Source organism: Acomys minous (genome assembly GCF_964271855.1).
Source record: "Acomys minous genome assembly, chromosome: 3".
In the NCBI taxonomy this organism is placed as follows: Eukaryota; Metazoa; Chordata; class Mammalia; order Rodentia; family Muridae; genus Acomys; species Acomys minous.
Window position 1 is genome coordinate 52,076,980 of NC_140485.1, and position 22,061 is coordinate 52,099,040.

A 22,061-nucleotide genomic window follows, 5' to 3' on the forward strand; every position below is an offset into this window, starting at 1 on the left:
TCATCACTGAGGGACACAGCAGCTTGGCTTCCATTCTTTTGTACTGGGTCCATTCATCACATACTTTCCTTCCAGGAAAAAAACGTGACTACCAGCGTCTGGGGTGGCCCAGTCCAGATGAGTGCCTCAAACTCCGCTGGGTAGAGCTAACTGCCATTGTGAGCACCTGGTTGGCAGTTTCTTCAAAAAATATTGAGTAAGTATCTTTGGCTTGACCTTCCTCATGGAGTTTCCTTACCAGTGACCCAGAGGGGCCCCAGCCAACTCCAGCAATGTCTCGTGCCATGAGTGGTCAGAAGCGTCATCTTTCCAACACTGTGATCAATAAAGCATGACCATTGCTACCCACAGCCTAGATGGACTCAGTCCATCTTGCCAGCCATCAGAAGTCATGTGTGGCATAGTTCATGTTCAGGACCAGATCCTTTTCTTTGGAACTACAGAGGTCATTACATAGACATTACACATTTTCAGGGGAGGTAGGGAAACATCTAGATTTACTAAACACTTGTGAAAATACAATAAACAAGGGTACATTTGCTAACTTCCTGCCCTGGGAGTGCCGGCACTTCCCCCAACCTGCTAACCTTGTCTTTCACAACCATGTGTAGTGGGAGTGACTGCTCCTAGAATGCAGTGACCCCTCCCATGTTTCTGTCTCCAGACCAGACTATCCTCAAAGCCCCAGACTCACATATATCCACAAGCTCAAGAAGACACATAACTTATTTCTTAATTATGTGTGTGTGAATGCTGGTATCCATGGCGTCCAGACAAGGACATGGAGTCCATTGGGCTGGAGTTGCAGGCAGTTGTGAGCCACCTGATACGGGTACTGGGAGCTGAAGCTACAGGTTAAGTGTGTGCTCCTAACTTTTCAGCCATCTCTCTAGGAAATATGTTCCTCTGTGTTCAGGCCAGAAACCTGAGTATTATCCTTAACGATTCTTTTCCACATCTCTCAAACCCCAATCCTGACTGCTTTACTCCCTGAGAGCATTGCAAAGCTGTCTGCTATTCTGCATCCACACGATGCTCCAGAGCCTCTGCTGCTACCCAGGCACATGCGTCCTAAGGGGGCCCCCTGCACTGTTCATGCTTTGCTTCTGCTTTGTCCATTTGCTCCCTACTATGAAAGCTTGCATGGAAGTCAGGCCTTCTTGCTCTGCCCCACCCTCAGTCACAATTTCCACCCTCAGGCCTTTGAACTCTCCTGTCTCAGGAAAGCTGTCATAACCACCTTCCTTGTGGTACAGAAGAGATGTATTCCCTCATGAACACATTTTCATTATTTCATGTTTTATAACTTATCATATCTGTATGGAACTCTCCTTCCAAGACATGAGCAACATAAGTAGGACTGCATCTGTTTACTTAACTATAGCCTTAGTATCTGATATGAAATTTGGGATAAATAATCAATGGAGCAATAAATGTTACACAAGTATAAATTAAAAAATTTTAAGGAAAACTTGGTAGTGCCAAATTACAGTATGTCATTCATATGATTATTTGTGTGGCTGTCCTGTGAGAAGTAGCCTCTCGGGCTGTAGAGATGGCCAAGCAGGCAAGATGAGAACCCATATTGATGGCTCACAACCACCTGTAACTCCAGCACCAAGGACATCTGTGGCCTCTGGGCCACACATGCACATGCCCACAGAGAGATACACAATATATACATAATTTTGAATCGTCAAAATCTTTTTTATAAAAATAACTTCTTGAGGTCATGAAGTAATGTACTTGTATTTGACACCCAGTACAATGAATGTACAGTTGGGTCTCCATAAAATTTACTGTCTAGCTTTTAGAGGACTTTCTCTGAGCAACAAGTATGCTTCTGTTTATAAGGGAAAAGTAGACTGTAGAAACCAGTTGTTTGTCTTGCTGTTTTCCATTCCCTGAAAGCAGAAATCCTAGAAGAAAACCACTCATGTCAAACCCTCCCAGGTGAGGAAACACTGTATGGAAGTTAGATGCGCCGATTGTTAGAGCTGTCTCTCCTTACTTGGATTTCCATGGCTGATGTGGTCATCTCTGTTTTCCAGCATCACAGAACACATAGACTTTGCCACACCCATACAGCAGCCAGCAATGGAACCGCTGTGCAATGGTAATCTCCCCACAAGCATGCACACCCTGGACCACCTACATGGAGTGTCCAACAGAGCCAGCCTGCACTACACGGGTGAAAGCCAGCTAACAGAGGTGAGTTCTCAGCCTTGTTCAGTGATGTTAGCCTCATAGCTGTGGTGTAGCTGATAGCAGAAAGCAAGAGTGAGTGGCCAGGATTCTTTTTCCTTTATTTTCCTTTAGTTGGCCCTGACCTGTGTAGCTTTCATCCAAACCCAATTCAATGCAGGCCCAAGGACAGAGCTTGTACTTCTTATGAGGGTAAGCAGCACTCCCCTCAGAGTGAGCCAGCTTCTGCCTCCCACAGTGAGGCTCGGGAGAGAGACCTTTGGGGCAGTTATTTTCCTGTTGACATTCTTAAGAAAGGCAGGAGGACTGATGCAGCATATACTGTACCTCAAGAGATAATTGGAAAACATGTCACAGATGCCCATGTTAAAGGATAAGTTCAATAAGATAGCTGGTAATATACGGTGGCATAATTAGGAAGGATGTGGTAGAGATGTCACGCTGGCTAGTTGTATGTCAACTTGACACAGGCTAGAGTCATTTTAGAAGAGGGAACCTCAGTTGAGAAATGGCCCCACAAGATTGGCCTATGGTACATGTTCTTGCTTACTGTGGGCAATGCCACCACTGGGCTGGCAGTCCTAGGTGCTGTAAGAAAGCAGGCTGAGAAAGCCATTAGGAGCAAGTAGACAGTAAGCAGCCCTCCTCTGAGACCTGTGCCTCAGTTCCTGCCTCCAGGTTCCTGCCCTGCTTGAGTTCCTGCCCTGACTTCCTATTGTGATAGAGTGTGACACTATCTCACAGACCTGCAAGTTGCTGTGCTCATGGTATTTTATCACAGCAACAGAAGTCATAACTAAGACAGATATATGTACTGGCATGAAGAAAAGTTAAGAACCTTAAGCCCCTACCCAGATCTAGCCAATGGACAGAACACTCTCCACAGTAGAGTGGAGAGTGGGATATTACTTTCTCACGTACTCTGGTGCCTCACCTTTGACCATGTCCCCTGGAGGGGGAGACCTGGTGGCACTCAGAGGAAGGACAGTAGGTTACCAAGAAGAGACTTGATACCCTATGATCATATAGAGGGGGAGGTAATCCCCCTCAGGAACAATCATAGGGGAGGGGAATAAGGGGAAATTGGGAGGGAGGGAAGAATGAGAGGATACAAGGGATGGGATAACCATTGAGATGTAACAAGAATAAATTAATAAAGGAGGAAAAAAAAAGAATATATTGTATGAAAATATGGGTTACAGAATGCACACACGTGCGCATGTGCACACACACATACACACAGCAAATATCTGAAAAATATATGTAAGGGCATTAACAGTGCCTGTGCAGGTGACAGAATGCTGAGTACTTCTGCTGCCCTTATTTCCTAGTGTTGCAGTGATGCCTGTGTTTTCTTTGTCTGTAACTTTTACCAGGTAGAAGAGGGCCATGGGCTGTCAGAGTCACCTTAAGTGTATCCTCCACAGACTGGCTGCTCATCAGTGTCCCAGAAAAGCTCTTTGTCATCCTGCTCCACCCTCCAGCTCAGCAGCAATGGCAACATCCAAATCCGGTCTCATTTTCAGCCTGTCTCCTTCTGTTCCAGGTACTGCAGAATCTTGGCAAGGACCAGTATCCACAACAGTCACTTGAACAGATCGGCACCCGAATCGCCAAGGTTTTGGAAAAAGTAAGTTCCCCAAAGTGACTAGAAAGTATTGCCCACCCTCTAGCTTCTTTCTAGACTATTGGTCCCCACGTGGCTCTCACCATGTCTGCCTGTGACTAGCATGACCAGAGGCCCAAGGTGAAGTGACCCCACTCAGGGTATCTCGGTCACTCTCATGACTCCTCTATCGCCACTTGTCACTCTTTCCACTCCTTTGCCTTCTGGGATGCGGCGTGCCCAGTCAGTGACGCCTTCTTTCCTCTGTCTCGGTATTGAGAGGCGGTGCTGCTGGGAACCTGGAACCTGGGTATAGGAAGTGATGCAGTGTGTGGCATGGAAGAACAGAACAGGGTGGACAGGAAATACCTTGTGGAGTACCTTTTCTACTCTAGTCCTGAAGCATACGTACAACACTGCAGCTCCTACTGCTCAGAGAAGGTACCTGAAACATCTAAGATGACTTTCCTGCCTCTGTGGGATGTTTTAGAAAAAAGGAAAGTTAACAAAGTTACATTTTTAATTTGATTACTCTGTAGCTGAGGATCAATCTAGTACTGTCTCATGTTGAAGAGGTTATTTATAACAGTGATTAAGAAAAGCAACTCGCTTCAGTGTAAATACGACAAGATGCGATAACAGCTGTCTGCCTTTGGGTATTACACACAGGAATTGTCCATTTGTAATGAAAGTAGGGCACAGATGTGATCTACAGATCCAAATAAATAAACAGTAAGAAGTAAGGTTTGCCAAAGTGCCTAAGATCGACATAGTAGGCTTATCTGGAAGTGGAGGCAAAAGATAGGCTAGGATAGCAGTTTCTGAACGTGTCCATAGAGTCCACTGCTGGAAAGGAAGATCCTGGGTAATGCAGTGGTGCTCCAGATCCCAGACCACCTTACAGAGGAACAGCAAGCCTCGCTAGAGAGCACATAGCAGAAAGGTCCTGCAGGGGCCAAAACCACAAGTTAGTCCAGACGTCAACTTTAAAAGTAACATGAAACAACTGACTTTATGAATCAAGATCGCAGAGCAAAACTAAAAAAATGCAAGGCTTCTCACGCTGAATGCTAACAAACAGGAGAAGTAGTCACAGGAGAGGTGGCAGATTGCAAGTAGCAGCAGGAGAATTCAGATGAACACAGGAAGAAAGGTATGGATGGAAAGGAGAAAAACGGAAGAGATAATCAAAAAGAATGGAAGAAAACATAACAGGAAAAAAATGTAACCCAAGCTAAAACTAAATAAGACTTGTCAAGTTCTTTTCTTTTTGTAAAATAATGTCTGGCTAAAAGGGCATCTTGTGTGACAAAGAAACTAATCCAAAAGAGTTAGCAGCGATGCTTATCCAAGCAAATTGCTCTATTTAATAAAACAAGAGGTAGTCCTTGACATTTCTCTCCTGACACAGCAGTTCAGTCTCCAGGAAGATCGCCCCACTTCAGAACAGCTGCATCCTGCACTGGGTGAAGTGCTTCCTGGGTACTGTTGGTCCTATGTGATGCAGACCTCTGTATCCGGCTACAAACAAAGACAACCACAAGTGTGAGTGTGAGTGTGAGCTCAATAAAAGCAGGGCTGGCACTTAGAGGCTGCTGGGTCTGGAGGACGATGGGGAGCGCGGGGCTAGTGGAACTGAGCATCCACTCCCACTCTGAGCCAGCAAGTCTGCAAGAACCACATAGCTAGGCTTGGAAGAGCTAGCGAGTAAGATGCCGGCAGAAGAGGGATTTAAAAGAGAAGCAATGGCATATTCAAAAGAATGACAAATGAAAGAAATTGTTTCCAGATGAAGACAAAAGAAGTAGCAGCACAAGCAAGCACACGGGATAGATACCAAAACAGAACACAAAAAGGATCATCTTTTCCATCAACAGGAGGCGGAGCTGTGGGTGGACACTCACAGACTGGGGAGCATCCTGGGCTACAGAGTGAGTTCAAGGCCAGCATGGACTAGACAGTGACACTTGTCTGAAAAAACACAAACCAGAGCCGCCCCCCACGCCCCACCCAGGAAAACAAACAGAGAACGAAGGAAAAGTTACTGTAAATTTACATATTTAAGTTCTGTGTGTGTGTGTGTGTGTGTGTGTGTGTGTGTGTGTGTGTGTGTGTGTGTGTGTATGCACGCACACATGCACGTATACACACCAGACTTATGTGGATGTCAGAGACAACTTTTATCCTACTCCTTTGTGTGTTCTGTGGTCAAACTTAGATCTTCAGTCCTGTCCACAAGCGCCTCTACCTGCTGAGCCATCTCACCTGTCTCTGAAAGTGTTTTTTTATTTGAATGTTACTGAATAGACTAACATTACTAGGTTTTTAACAAAAACACAATTCCAATAGTCAATGGAGTAATTTAGTATATATTTAAGATACTCAAGGAAAAAAATGGTAAGCCTTGAGCTACTGAGTTAACCATAGGCAACTGGTGATGAGTTTGCTCCCATATGCCTCTTCTGAAAGGCTACCTGTGGTATGCTGCACAACCTAGTTGACCAGAATGGCATTGGTAGAAGGGACCACTGCACAGCTGAGATGCTCTCCAGAAGCCACTGCCATATACAAGGACCTATCCTCTGACATACAGGTGTGCTGAGGCAGCCAATGATAGACTGACTGAGTGGGAGCATATATAAAAGGTCAGATCCGTGTACTGATTGATTACTAGGTGCTGGATGGGAATTTAAGATCATATCCTGATACAGAGGTTGGGAAGAATGTGAGGAAAAATAAGAATCAAAAGAATGTAACCCAAATATGAGGTAGAATCACACATTGTCACTGGGATGAAGGCATTACAATATAGGTTCAATATGAGCTTTCCTAATTACCAAAAGATAGATTGTAAAGGGTCAAGCAAAGCAGGTGTACAGGAAGCAAATACATACACACGGGTACTTACAGATGCATTCAGGGACTGGGGCAAGCTGCTTAGTCATAGCCATAATGGAGATGGGCTATGACACAAATGCAGCCTCACCTATTAAAAGAACTTTCAGAGTAGTCAAACACATAACTAGGGACTAGAGAGATGGCTCAGTGATTAAGAGCACGGGCTGCTCTTCCACAGCCCTGGGTTTGATTTCCTACACCTACATGGCCACTCATAACCATTTCCAGTTCTAGGGACTCTCGTGCCTTCTTCTGGCCTCTGTGGGCTCCAGGTATACATGGTGCACATAGAATACAGGAAAAATAAACACACACTTTTTTTTATTTTAAAAGCATACCCACAGGTTATGCTACAGAAGATTTTAAATGGAAAGGCTTAATAATACAAACACCAAACCCACTGAAAACCACAAGTTTAAGGATATAGGAAAAGCGCCCATTTCTTTGTCAGGTGTTGGTGGTTGGTGGTACAGCACTCCAGACTTAGTACAGAAAGCAGCTGTCCATCTGTTTGCAGTTCTGTCCTGCCGCTGCTGCACTCACCTGAAGTCACTCACACTGCTGAGGCGAGACAGCCAAGACTACTTCATGCATGTATTTGATGCCCTCTGGAAGGCTGTGAGAACAAGAGCTGGCCAAGCTCCAGCTGCAGCTGTCTCTACCTTAGCAGAGTGCGTGACTCAAGGCTCTGGCCAGAGAACATGCTGCCCACCTAGTCCTCCGCTTCCGCCTCAGGGAAGCAGGAGTGAGACCAGCAGTGCCTTAGGGAAATCCATGGAAAACCAAGCCATCTTACAGTGCTGCATAAAGAAAACAGCAGACCCCGAATTCTGAACCAGCCAGAGTATCCTTCAGAAGCCGAGGAGAAATGTAGCTGTGTTCAGTTGATCAAAAGCTGAGAGAATTTTCCACTAGTAGATATAAACTGAAATAAAATGTAAAGGGAGATCTGTAGGAAAATGATCTCAGGTAGAAGGATGCATATGTGAGAAATGAACACCAAAAAGTGAGCCGTAAATGCTCACTGGCTGCTCAAAGGAATGGTCGATTGCAGCCCCTCGGCACCTAGCACCTCGCTCTTGGGACCATCTGAAGTGTGCGGTGGAAGTGTAGACGTGACATAGGGAGGCAAGAGCAGGATGTGGAGTTTAAAGGTTTAACTGCTGTCAGTCAGATTGGAAGAGTGATAATTTACATATATGTTTTGAGCCACCAGCTAACTACCAAAATAATTCTAAGATGCAGTTTAGTAGGAGGAAAATGCAATCAATAGCATGAAGTATTTGATTAAATTGAAGGAAGTCAGGAAAGGTAAGAACATAGAAACATCAAACTAGTAACACAGACACAGGTGCATCGGGAGACTGGTGCCAAGGCAAAAATCTAAGCCACATATCATTGGTTTTTTAAATCCAGCCACTTGCTGCTTAGAAGGAACACTTTAAATTTCTGAATATGAAAAAGTTGAAAGTACAGATGAAAAATGACATCAAGGAAACAGTGACAAAAAAGAGTTGCATATCACTGCATTTTTATCTCAAGAAAGCATTGAGATAAAAAGCATTAGCAGAGCTAACGTGGTATTTCATAAGGATAAAGGGGTCTGTGGTAAGCTAGGTAGTGACCCCAAAAGGTGTCCTTATCTGAATCCCTGGAGTCTATGAAAGTTACCTTAGATTAAAGAGAGAATTTCGCAGTTATGATTTTCAGAATTGAGAGATGGAAAGGCTGTGCTTGTTTTTATGGAAGGCACTGTGTGCACTCACAGGTAGCCTTCAAGGAGGGAGGAGGTGTAACTCGGGTACAGAGCCCATGGTACTATGACCACAGGGACATGACAAAGAATGCTGGTCACTACCAAAGGCCAAAGGGGGTGAGAAATGACTCTCCTCTGAGTTCTGTGCAGGAAGTTCAGCCCTGCAGAGCATTGGTATGCACAGTTATGCTGATCTGGGTCGCTTGTCTCCAGACTGCACAAATAACAAACTTTTACTTCATTAAATAACCAAGTTTGAGGCAGTGTGGCACAGCCATAGGAAGCTAATTAACCAATATAATGTGGATGAGCCCTATTAACTATATGTATTCCATAACACTGCCCTGAAATGCAAACAGTGTAAACATGGACTTCCTAAAAGAAAAGGTAGACATGTTTCCAATATAGTAGGTTTTAATATACATCTTGTAATAGCTGTAAAATGGGCAGGAAACATGAACAGTGACCCGGGTGACATGTGCAGAGCATCATGTCTGAAAGTGATAGAGTCATATTCTTTACAAGTGCCTAAGAAAGAGGAAAAGTGGCTGCTCAGTGGCACACGCCTTTAATCTCAGCACTCAGGGAGGCAGAGTCAGGAGGAAAGGAAGAAGGAAGGAAGGAAGGAAGGAAAGAGGAAAGAGGGTCATATATCTGATTAGCTTTTTAAAAATGTTTTAACACCATGCCAAAACTTAAAAATCATTTCAGTTTATCTGACCAAATAGATTAAGCTAGAAAATAAGTAAAGCTGAAAAATTCAAAGTGAATTTTTCATATAGATATAAAGAAATTGTAAGGCCAGGCATGGTGGCGCACTCCTTTAATCCCAGCACTTGGGAGGCAGAGGCAGGTGGATCTCTGTGATATCGAGGCCAGCCTGGTCTACAAAGCAAGTCTAGGACAGCCAAGGTTACACAGAGAAACTCTGTCTCAAAAAAACAAAAGAAAGAAAGAAAAAGAAAAAAATTGTAAACTTAAGAAAAATCTCTAAAACTGAAGAAAAATATAAAACAATGCTGACAGATATAACAAATGGAAAATGGAGCCATGTGTTTTCCTGAGTATAAAGTCCCCACAGTGTAGGAACATTAGTTCTTCCTAAATTAACTTGTGAATTTTAGCAATAATAGTAAAAGTGCTGTGTTTTCTCCAGCACCAGACAAGCTAATTGTAAGTTTATCCACAAGAGTGAACAATGAAGAATTACAGGCAGACCGTGAAAAAGACCAGCTAGAGAAGAAGAGAGCTTAACCACATATTAAACATATGTGAAGTCCTTAATTAAAACTGTTTAATAGTGGTGCATGAACACACAAACCAATGAGAAAGGACAGAAAGCTAATTGTGTGTAGCAGCTCCCCAGCACAGAAAAATACATGTTCTGTGCTGGAGAGGAAACAGGTAAGATTAAATCCATTCCTTAAGCTTGTGCCGAGATAAATACTAAGTGAATTGGAGACTTAAACTGATATAAAAAAGGGTCTCATGTAACCACAGATAGAATGTGGGGTTCCTCTGTGGCCTGAATGTGGTAAACACTTCCTGAACGACTTGGAATCCCACAGTGTGGGAAGAGGTTCACGAGTAACCTAAGTATTAAAAACTAGCATTCGCATAAAGACTACAAACAAGGTGCGTGGGCAAGTGCAACCCAGGAGCTCCTGAAAGGAAAAAATGTCAACATCTCTTACCGTCAGCTAAGTGAAGCTTCATGAAGGAGCACAGGAAATGATGAAAATGTTCAGATCGAATCATAAGACAAAATGCGAACAAGAACTATAAAGTGTTTAATTTTAACAGACTGTATGGGACAGGGGGTGATAATAAACCAAGAGACTCGGAGCCCTTGGGCTAGAGAGATAAACTGGTGGTCTCAGTGAGATGAGCAGGTTGCTGAGCCCACTGATCTCCACAGTACAGTGGCAAACTTGGTAACAAAGCACAAAGACAGGAAGCTGAGACAAAGGCCATGGAAACATTTGGGACAATCTCACTCTACTATGGAGGCAAGAATTCAAGTTCTCAATCCACCATTGAAGACAAGGGCTCCTAATAGATATCCCATGATTCCCTTTGGAAGGTCTGGAGATGTGTGCCTTTAAGTAGGGCTCCATAGACTTTGCACCAAAGTATAGCAGCCAAAACTTAGCTCTCAACAATGAAGTTAAGTCAGTCAGCTTGTGATCTGCCATGTGAGGAGAGGACAGATGCTCTCTGTAAGAAGATAGCAGTGGGTCAGCACCTGCCACCAAACCTGATGACTTGAGTTTGACATCCGGGACCCACATGGTAGAGGAGGGAGCCAAGTCCTTCAAACCATCCTCTGACCTCTGTATGAGTGTTACAGCATGTACATGCATACACACACATGGAAAAAGAGAGAGAGAAAGGAAGAAGGAAGGAAGGAAAAAAATCCTGGTATCTAGTGATATTTTCAATGAATACGAATATTACATTTTATAGTAAAATTTGTCATTTGAAGAAAGAAGATAAAAACGTCAAAGCCTCCACTAAATGATTCTAGATGTTCACAGGTTGGGGTTGAAACCCAAGAGAAAAGAGACCATAGACATAGACTTGCAGGTGATCTAGGCTCTGGAGTTAAGACAAGGACTTTAAAAAATATCAGTATTTCAAGAAGACAGAAGGAAAGTAGAAACAAGATTGAGGGAAAATTTCTCTAGAGAATTGAAATTTGTGAGAAAAAAATTAATGTACTTTTGGTGGCTGAGAATTGTAAGAACTGACATTAAGGACTTAATGCATGGTCTTAAAATCAGAGAAACGAATGGGATGCCCAGAAATAAGTCCTGACATATATGGGCAAGTGATGTTTGACTAACACTGAGAATGTTCTCTGTGACAAATGGTATTAAGGAGATGATATAGCCAGCTGGGAAAAACCGAAGCTCGACTCTCCACCACAAATATAGCTGAGCTCGGAATGACTAAAAGGCTAAAACACTGCATGAGTCTAGGAAGAGTCCATGGGATCACTGATCCTGGGTTCTTGGCTGTGACACCAGGAGCACAGGAGTCAAAACAATAAAAAGAGAGACTGACTCCATCATGATGAAGGATTTCCACATGTCACCAGCACAAGAGGCATGCTGGGAAATGGGCCGCAGGACTGGCAGATCATCTCTTTGCTAAGTTAATGTCCAAAGCACATCAAAAAGTGCTACCATCCAGTAATAAAAGCTGAAAATGTCCACAGAGTTTAAATAGCCATCCCTCCAATGATGGCACACAGTGGCCGTAGCTGTGAGGAAAGAGTTCCACAAACTCTAACCAAAGTGGCACCACCTCCTTTAGCACCATTGCATAAAACAAAGAGGCTTTGGTAAGGATGAAGAATTGTAACCCTTGTTTATCTGTTCTTCACTCAATTTTGGCAAGTGGAATTGATCAAGAAAATCATTCATTTCCCTTAGATTTTCAAAGTTTGTGGAAAAAGGATAGCATCTTCAACAAATGGTGTTGGTCTAACTGGATGTCTACGTGTAAAAAAAATGCAATTAGACCATGCACAAAACTCAAGTCCAAGTGGATCAAAGACCTCAACATAAAACCAGAGACACTAAATTGGTTAGAAGAAAAAGTGGGGAAGAGCCTGGAACACATTGTCACGGGAGACAACTTCCTGAACAGAATACCAAAAGCCCAGGCCTTACGGTCAACAATTAATATATGGGACCTCATGAGGCTGAGAAGCTTCTGTAAGGCAGGAAACACTATCAACAGAACAAAGCGACAGCCTGCAGACTGGGAAAAGATCTTCACTAACCCTACATCTGACAAAGGTCTAATATCCAAAATATATTAAAGAACTTAAGAAATTAAACACAATCAAACCAAATAACCCAATTGAGAAATGGGGCTCAGAACTAAACAGAGAATTCTCAACAGAGGAATATTGAATAGCTGAGAAACACTTAAAGAAATGCTCAACCTCCGTAGTCATCAGGGAAATGCAAATCAAAACAACTCTGAGATTCCCTCTTACACCCATCAAAATGGCTAAGATCAAAAATTCAAGCAACAGCACATGCTGGCGAGGATGTGGAGAGAGAGGAACACTCCTTCATTGCTGGTGGGAATGCACCTTTGGAGTACAGCCACTTTGGAAATCTATCTGGCACTATCTCAGAAAACTGGGAATAGGGCTTCCTCAAGACCCAGCTATTCCACTCCTTGGAATATACCCAGGTGATGCTCCTCCACACAACAAGAACATATGTTCATAGTGTCCTTATTCATAATAGCCAGAACATGGAAACAGCCTAAGTGTCCCTCAGTAGAAGAATGGATAATGAAACTGTGGTACATTTACACTATGGAATACTACTCAGCTATTAAAAACAAGGAATTCCTGGAATTTGTGTACAAATGGATTGATCTAGAAATGATCATAATGAGTGAGCTAACCCAGAAGCAGAAAGGGTCAAATGGTATATACTCACTTATATCTGGACACTAGCCCAAGGGGCATGTCCCATGAAAGTCTTCACTTACCAGCAAAGTGGGACAGAGAGGAGGACATCCTATTGGGACTCTAGGTGAGAGAAGCATGGGAGAATGGGGAAATAGAATGATCCAGAGGGTCCTAGAAGCCTACAAAAAGAACATTATGGCAAGTGGATCTGGGCCCACAGGCCCTGCACAAACTATGGCACCAGCCAAGAACAATATGAACAGTAAACTTTGAACCCATACCTAGATCTAGCCAATGGACAGGACATTCTCCACAGTTAAGTGGAGAGTGAGGACTGACTTTCACACGAACTCTGGTGCCCCATATTTGACCACGTCCCCTTGATGGGGAGGCCTGGTGGCACTCAGAGGAAGGATAGCAGACTACCAAGAAGAGACTTGATACCCTATGAGCATATACAGGGGGAGGAAGTCCCCCTCAGTCATAGTCATAGGGAAGGGGAGTAGGGGGAAAATGGGAGGGAGGGAGGAATGGGAGGATACAAGGGAGGGGATAACAATTGAGATGTAATATGAATAAGTTAATAAATATATTTTTAAAAAAAGAATTGTAACCCTTGTGTGATGTTGAAATGAACATAAAATCTTACTGTTGGGGGCTGGAGAGATGGCTCAGAGGTTAAGAGCACTGACTGCTCTTCCAGAGGTCCTGAGCTCAGTTCCCATCAACCACATGGTGGCTCACAACCATCTATAATGTAATTTGATGCCCTCTTCTGGCCTGCAGGTGTGCATGCAGACAGAGCACTGTATAAATAAACAAACAAACAAACAAATAAGTTTTTAAAAAATAAAAATAAAATTGTACTGTTGCTGTGGGATATATATGTCAAAGCAGAAGCACTACAGGTGCTGGGATAACAGTGGAGATCTCAAGTCCTTAGACTGAAGATGTTGAGAACACAAAAAGCATGAACTGCATAGGCAAAAATAGAAAACTAGACTTGACCAAAATGCAGACTCTTCAACAGATGCTATAGAAAAGAGGCAAGCCACAGAGTGGAGGCAGATGTTCACGGCTCATGTATCTGGCACTGGACTTGAACCCAGCAATTATAAAGAACACTTGGAAATGCAAACCAAACCCAAAGAAATCACATTTACAATTGTAGGTCTAAAAGGAATAAGACTAATGACAATTGTTGGAGAGGATGCAGACAACTGCCAATGGGAAATAAAGCAGAACAATTGCTGTGTAAGCGATGGCAGCTTACTCTAGTTTAAATCACATGACCCAGGAATATTCCTGCCACACATTTATCAAAGAGATATGAAAGCATATGTCCACATAAGTACTCATATTAAAATGTGCACAGCAGCTTTATTCATACTTGCCAGTGAAGTTGGAACAGTGGGGATTGCATCAGAAGAATGGGTAAGCACTGGTATACTCATAATGATATTGTTTAGCCCAAAAGAGCCAACATCCACAAAATTCAAAAATATGCTAATAAAAGAAGTTGAGAGTGGGGAGAAAGCTCACTTGATAAACTGTTTGCCCTATGTATTAGGAACAGAACTGATAAATTGTCGGGGGGGGAGATTAAATGGGAATCTATTAGATTGCTTCTAGGCTATGGCCAAAGTGCTCCAACTGTGCTCATTAGCGAAGCTGAGCGTTTCTCAGGTCACTAGCCTGGATGTCTCAGAAGTTCCCATCTGGCACTAAGGCCTGCAGAGTTTCTGGGGAGTTGCTGGTCTTTACCCTACATTAGAACCCAGAAGCCGGTTCTGATGTCAGTGAAGAAATTCTGCAGCAGTAGGATAGATGAACTTGCCAGCAAGACTGAAGACTAACAGGCAAAAAGCAAAGTTCTCTCCTACCGTGTCCCTCTATGTGGGTGCTTCCAGAAGGTGCTGACGTTGTTTGCCATGGCTCTTCCTACTTCAAATAATCTAATCAAGAAAGTTCTTCCCAGGAGTGGATAGAAGCTTGCATTTAATTGATTCCAGAGCCAGCCAAGTTGACAACCACGATCACCCATCACACTTTGAAAACACCAGGAAAAGAGAAAGAGTTCGATCCCCAGAAGCCGTATTTCAAAGGCCAGGCATGGTAACACATGCTCATAATCCCATTACTAGGGTGGCAAAGACAGGATCCATAGGGCTCACAGACCAATCCAATAGCCTATCTCATTAGCTCCATATCAGAGAGAAACAGTCTTGGCCCTTAGACAAGGCAGGTACCTGAGAAATGACACCCAGGTAGCATCTGGTCTCCATGCACACGTGTATACATTTACCACCACGTGAACTAACTCTCAACACCCACACAGTGACAGAGAGTTCATAATGTGTGATCAGCTCTATCTATGGGATTCTAGACACAAACTAGAGCTGGGTTTGTAATGCCTGTGCTGATAGAGGTCAGGCTGCCTCCTGGGGAAGGTGTGGATAGAACCAGGGTGAAGAGACCATCTGCACTGTTAGGTTTTGAGTAATGTTACACTTAGGATCTCAGTATTTCTCTCTTAGTGAGTTATGCCTCAATTCTTTAAAAAAAAAAAAAAATCTAAATAAACCACCGAAAGATGTCTAGGCTACCAAAGACAGAAAGATGTATGTTACCAACAAATTTCAACGAAAATTTTCTAGCAGGGTCTTTTCAGGCCAAAGGAAAATGATCAGTAGATGGAGGCTCAGAAATGCAAGAAACCACAAAGAGCACGTGACAAAATCAGTACTGAGTATAAATAGAAATAAGTCTAGACAAATGAATAGGCAACTCCCTCTGAAGTTAAAGCCCGTGGCTACAGGAGTGCATAGGCAAGAGGCAGTTATATTGACAAGTTTAGGCAGCTGGTCCAGTTGGACATTTCTCATTCACACATGGCCTCATTCAGATGGGCATGGGACAGTAAATTAGTGAGCTACCACACAGCAGTGCCTGTGTGCTTCCGAGTGAGCTGCACAGCCGATTGTCCTCTGCCTAAGGAACAAATCACGTGAACCATTGTACCTTAGGTCGCTCAAGTTCCATTTAAGCTTCCCATCCTTCTATAACAGTCTCATGGACCTAGAGTCATGTGGAGGCTGTGGGTCCTCGTGAGCAATATTCATGTTTTGTTACTGTTACCCAATTCAGACACCAATCAGGGTCATTTTCACCATAAGCTCCGTTAACTCTAAACACCCTTTATCAGAAAACCTAAAAGTTAATCCAGAATTGTTCCCATGGTAGGTCCACAGGCTGAAGTCCTTTGCTGTGAAAGGCTTTCTATAGTACTCAGACTTCGGTATACACCAGACTCATAATCTTGTTAAGACATAGTGATGGCCCATGTGGCCCTCTCCTATACCCAACATGCCTAGGGTCAATCTTGGGGTTTGTATTGCCACTGTGTTCTCAGGTGACCCTGGGTGATACTGCTGCTTTGAGGATCACACTGGGAAACCGGTGCCTTAGCACAGGGCTGTGAGAGCAGCCATGTGTTTCCTTCCTGTTGACCACGAGCAGCATAACAAAGATCACTGTGTTCTCTTGCCTTCAACTTTTAAAATAGTCATTACCCTTTAGTATTCTTCAAGTGCCCATCTGTAATTATCTCCTTGGGGAATTATTGAGTTTGCATTGCCATTAATTATCACCAACTGTCAGCAGATGACATTAATTAGACTTCTCTTTGAGTTCAGATCGATAAGCATCATCAGATCCTCCAGACTCGGTTGAGCGTTCCATACATGATGCTCAGATGCCTCTGCAGAGGCCCCTCTATGCCACCAGATTTGCACCAAGCTGCTGCCTTCACACTGCAGCATGTGCTTGGTTGTCACATGGTCCTGTTTGACTTTGTGAGCAGGTACAGAGTTCTCTCTCCATGTGTCCCATTTCCCAGAGTCATAGGTATGAGTCTATGCTGTCTGGATCAGCCAACGGCCTAACCTGGTGGTGTGTGTCTCTTTCACAGTGTGGATTGTCTCCTTTGTTTTGTTTAGCATAGTCTCAGTCACCTGGTTTCCCCTTGTCACCTGTGCTTTTGACTTCTCACTCTACAAAGGAGTTTTCCTCTATTCTTCTGGTCTTGCATTTGGTAATAGCATAGGTTTTCTATGAACCTCGCTGCTGAGTGAACACCTGTCCTCCTGAACCAGAACTGTAATTAAGGGTGTTTGATACATTGTATCATTTTTTTTCATTGTATCATTTTAAAATAAACATTCCTGGCTTCATCTGCTGAGACAGCTGAGACGCACTTCATTGTCTCAACTGTGGTGTCTGAGCTCCGAGTTACACTGAAAAGAACCATGATTCCTTGTAGAGATCATGTTTTTAAAAAGATTTGCCAGGTGTGGTGGCGCATGCCTTTAATCCCAGCATTTGGGAGGTAGAGGCAGGCAGATCACTGTGAGTTCGAGGCCAGCCTGGTCTACATAGTGAGTCTAGGACAGTCAAGGCTAACAGAGACACTCTGTCTTGAAAAACAAAAATAAAATGAAATGAAATAAAGGAATTTATTTATTTATGTGTATGTGTGGATTCCTGAGTGAATCTGTGTGTACCACGTGCATACAGGTATCCATAGAGGCCACAGAGAACAAAGGACCCCGGGAAGCTGGAGTTTCTGGGGGCTGTGGGCTGCCCCATGGGTGCTGGGAACAGAACCCGGGTCCTCTGCAAGTGCAGTACATGCTGCTGACCACTCCAGCCCCAAGAAGTCGCTCCCACCAAGTTTAACAAGGAATCATCCAAAGACAACAATTAGGTCAGGTCACAAGAACTCAGAGACAACTAAAGTAAGCTCCCATTGGCTAAGCACAGGTTAGTCAGTACAATGAAAGGAACTTATCAGAAGTATTTAAACTAATAAAGTTGCTAATTTTTATATAGGGTGCATGAGAACAGCTTATTTGTGAAAATGTAAGTAATTAGGAAAATTGCATGCATGTATTTTCCCTCTAAATTAGCTGTACTTTGATATAAACAAATAATTGATGTGGAAACTATATAGGATGTCCCAAGTAAAACACTAGGAATGACAGCCCTAATGTGTTATGGATGTTGGCACGCTCATGGATGTATGGGAGTTTCTGGTCACATAGACAGACAGTGACATAGTGTGTGGAGTGTTGAAAGTTCATATCACTATAGTGATGAGAATAGTCCTTCCCTTTTCTTCCCCAAGAAGTCAAATTAGAGCCCCATCTGGTCCCTAGTAGCTAATGGCAGACAATGTTGGGAAAGGGACATGTGTTAGATGGAATCATTGGGCAGCATGCATGAGCGCAGGGATGGCTACCTGTTACAGAGCCCCACTTCTTCATAGAAATAATGGGTGAGGAAAAAACTAGACAGACTCCAGAGATCAAATGAGGCATAAGCGCTGTGTCAGCCAATTGCAATGTATGGACCTCACTTAAATCATTATTCACACTGTAGAAGCAAAGCAGAACTTCCATAATCTAATTGTGGGAAATATACCAACTGAATAATTGATGGTATTAAAGAATAAGTTGCAATATCTTTTACATGATCTATTTATCATAGGCTTTAATATGAGTTTTTACCTCAGCAATACCCTGAAATTTTTATTGGTGAGATTCTATAAAGTCTGCCATTTGCTTCCGTTTAACATAATGGAGGGAGCAGATGAGCTCCAGTGGGTGGGCTAGTACAGAGGCCAGTGATGCACACATGCAGATATTACGCTGCTTTCTTATTGTGTGTACACTTTAAACTGTTTTAATTACCTATTACATTCATCTGTGTGCATGTGCAGGGATCAGTTGGCAACTTGCTGGTTGATTTTCTTCTTTCATCATGTGGATTCCAGGAGCCAAACTCAAGTGGTCAAACTTGGCAACAAGCACCTTTACCTGCTGAGCCATCTAGCTGACCCATGTTTATATTTTCTAAACATCCGTTATAATATATTTTAAGCAAATTTAAACATGATAAAGTAACAACAAAAAAAAACAGTTTAATAGGAACAATGAAAATTCAAATGAAATCAGAAAGGATTGAATCAGAAAGGATTGAAAGCCCCTTAATTGACAGAAAGGGGCTTTTGGGGGGAAGGTGTACTTTTAAAGAGGGTTTGTGTAATCCAGGCTGGCCTTAAACTCATTGTGTAGCCAAAGATTACTGCAAATTCCTGAACTCCTGCCTTCACTTCCCCAGTGCTGGGGTCACATGTGTGCACCAGCTGTCAGTGGACCATCTTAAGCTAAAAATGTAATTATTGAGAGAGAATTTTAGTCACACAATGGTGAGTGGGTTCAGTGAACCTAATTAGTAACTTAGAAGCTTCATGTAAGAAATTATGTGGATTCTCTACCCAGAGAGTTCCTGGGTACCGGAACACCTGCTGGCCTTCTTGACGAGCCTCAGGCTTGCCTGGTAGTGCTCTGCCCACCTTCTCTAGCCACTGCGCTAGCTCCTCACCAGCACACTGTTGACATTGCACCGCCAGGTAAAACACTGGACTTAAAAGCACGGGCATTAAATAAAGAGGCGAAGAGATAAGGCCGTCAGCAGACAGGAAATGTAATGTGTCCCAAACGAGATAAGTACAAAGAGATCCACACCTGGATACAGTATAATAAAGCTGCCTAACAACAATGGCAAAGATAACCTTAAAAGCATTTGTTCAGTCAGGGTACTGTCGGGAAGACAGAGAAGACACTAGGTATTTCAGAAGAGCAGACTTAATTTAGAAAACTGATTACATTGTTGAAGAAGGATAAAGTGGGGGAGGGGCGGGAGAACACTGAGGTAAACCGGTAAACCATGGGTAACAGCAGCAGGGCATCCTTCCAGCCTAAGGGTGGGAGAAGACAAGCCCTAGGGCCTCTCCAGCTTACAGATCCTTAGGAGGCATTCTGCAGGGCTGAACCCCTATTTCTAACAGCCTGGCTGCTGATGAGGTATAGTGAGGCTGGTTCTGGGGCAGCTGAGTGCTTTGTGTGCTGTTGCCAGAATGAGTCTGGGTGGCATTATATTTGAACAGGAAGAACGAACGGCATCCCCTGCCCCACCAGTCCCCTAGGGCAGGTGCTTGCCGAACATAACAGGAAGCCTGCTCACAACAGAGAAAGGCGATTTGCTGACTTATAGCCGTAGGACCACAGTGCAGATTAGAGATTTAGGCTTTGGACTTGAGACAGAACAGCTTAATAAATATCAAAGGAGCCATTCATTCATTTACTCATTCAGCAGATGCTTGTGGAGGGCTTAGTTACCGTGTGCCACTTTTTAGCGCTTAAGATAAATCGGTGAAGAAAAATTAAAGGATTTCTGACATCATGGAGATCGGGAAAGGACAGATCACCTACAGAGAGATGGCGACTGAAATGACAGCCTGTGTGATAGCACCGTCAAAGCCAGATGACAATTTTGAAAGGACACAGACCCCCTAGAATTATATGACCTTCTGTGAGGGAAGGATAAAGACATTTAAAGATAAAAAGCTAAGAAAAGTTCACATCCACGAGTTCTGCCCCCAAAGGAACTTGTATGTAATAACCACCAGTGCATTATCCCAAGACAAAAGGTCTGCCAAGAAATAAGATGATAAAGTTACAAATGCGAGCGTAGCCTACAAGTACTGGTTGTAGATTTTCAAAGAAATGATAAAATTGAAGTCCTGTTGAGTTAGACTGTTTGGCATTGTGATAAAATACCTGAGGCAAACAGTTTAAAGAAGGAAAGGCTGGACACTCTGGAGGCTGAGTTTGAAGCCAGCTTGAGACATATAGGCAGACACCATCTTAACCAGGAGGAGGAGGGAAAGAAGGGAGTTTAGTTTGATTCAGTTTGGCTCACAGCACTTCTTTTATTGTGTGTTTGGAGTCGGTATAGTTATGACCATGTATATTGGGTTGAGTAGTAGTCCTCCCACTTTAGTTTTCTGATACAGTTCTAGAATTTTGTTGTTATTGTTGTTGTTGTTTTGGGTTTTATTTTGTTTTTTCAAGAGAGGGTTTCTCTGTGTAGTCTTGGCTGTGTAGTCTGGACTCACTTTGTAGACCAGGCTGGCCTTAAATTCACAGCAATCCTACCCGCCTGCCTCTGCCTTCCGAGTGCTGGGACTGAAGGCGAGTGCCACCACGCCTGGCAGTTCTCCTAGAATTCATAATACTTCTTCCTTGGATGTTTGTTACAGTTCATGCAGGACAGGAGTTTTCTTTCGAAGAGGAAATAAACTAATTCAGTGTTTTTAATAGACATAGGGCTATTCAGTGATCTCCTCTTTGGTGATCTTTGCCGTTGTGTCTATTTAAATGTTCATCGTTTTCCTATAAATGGGTGGATTGATTGATTTACCACCTTTTAAATATCTAGCATCTGGAGTGATGTCTACCCACTTTTAATCCTTTAATACTTGTGTGAGTGTGTTTTCACATATATGCACAGGTGCACAATTCTGTGCATGCATACAGAGTCCAAAGAAGGCATCAGGTATCCTCTTCGGTCCTTCCCTGAACCTGAGGCTCACATTTTCTTGCGTAGTCTGAAGATGAACAAGCTCCATTGACCCTCCTGTGTCCACCTACCTGACCCTCCTGTTTCCACCTACCTGACCCTCCTGTCTCCACATGGCCTCCCTGTGTCTACCTGTCCCTCCTGTGTCCACCTGTCCCTCCTGTGTCCACCTGCCTCAGAGCTAAAGTTACAGGTGTGGAAAGGTGCTGGGATCCAAGCTCCAGTCCTCATCACTGCGCAACCAGAACCTTTAACTGCTGAGCAATCTCTTCAGCCCCCTGCTTCCATGGCCTTTGTCTCAGTTTGGGTTTTATTACTATAAAGAGACACCATGACCACAGCAGCTCTTATGAGAAAAACATTTCATTGGGGCCGGCTTACAGTTTGGAGGTTTAGTCCTTTATTGTCATGGCAGGAAACATAGCAGCATGCAGGCAGACAGGGTGCTGGAGAAGGAGCTGAGAGTTCTGCAGCTGGATCCTTGGGTGGCAGCAGGAGCCTGTGTCCCACAATGGCTCTAGCTTGAGCATAGGAGACCTCAAAACCAAGCGCCATGGTGACACACTTCCTTCAACAAGGCCACAGCTCTTAATGGTGCCACTCCCTTTGGGCCTGTGGGGGCTATTTTTCTTTCAAAGCACCACAACCATCTGTTTTTTATGAGTTCTCCTATT

General features: G+C 43.5%; 1 protein-coding gene across 2 annotated transcripts in view; it reads left to right on the plus strand.

Annotated features, from left to right (window-relative positions):
* The window catches only part of TTC17 (tetratricopeptide repeat domain 17), a 105,804-nt gene that overhangs the window by 77,197 nt on the left and 6,546 nt on the right, over positions 1 to 22,061 (plus strand). For both annotated transcript variants that reach the window (XM_084777151.1, XM_084777152.1), the window contains 3 exons: positions 76 to 196; positions 2,052 to 2,211; positions 3,752 to 3,835. In XM_084777151.1, coding sequence (XP_084633277.1) covers positions 76 to 196; positions 2,052 to 2,211; positions 3,752 to 3,835 — 365 coding nt within the window. The remainder of the gene's footprint in view (positions 1 to 75; positions 197 to 2,051; positions 2,212 to 3,751; positions 3,836 to 22,061) is intronic.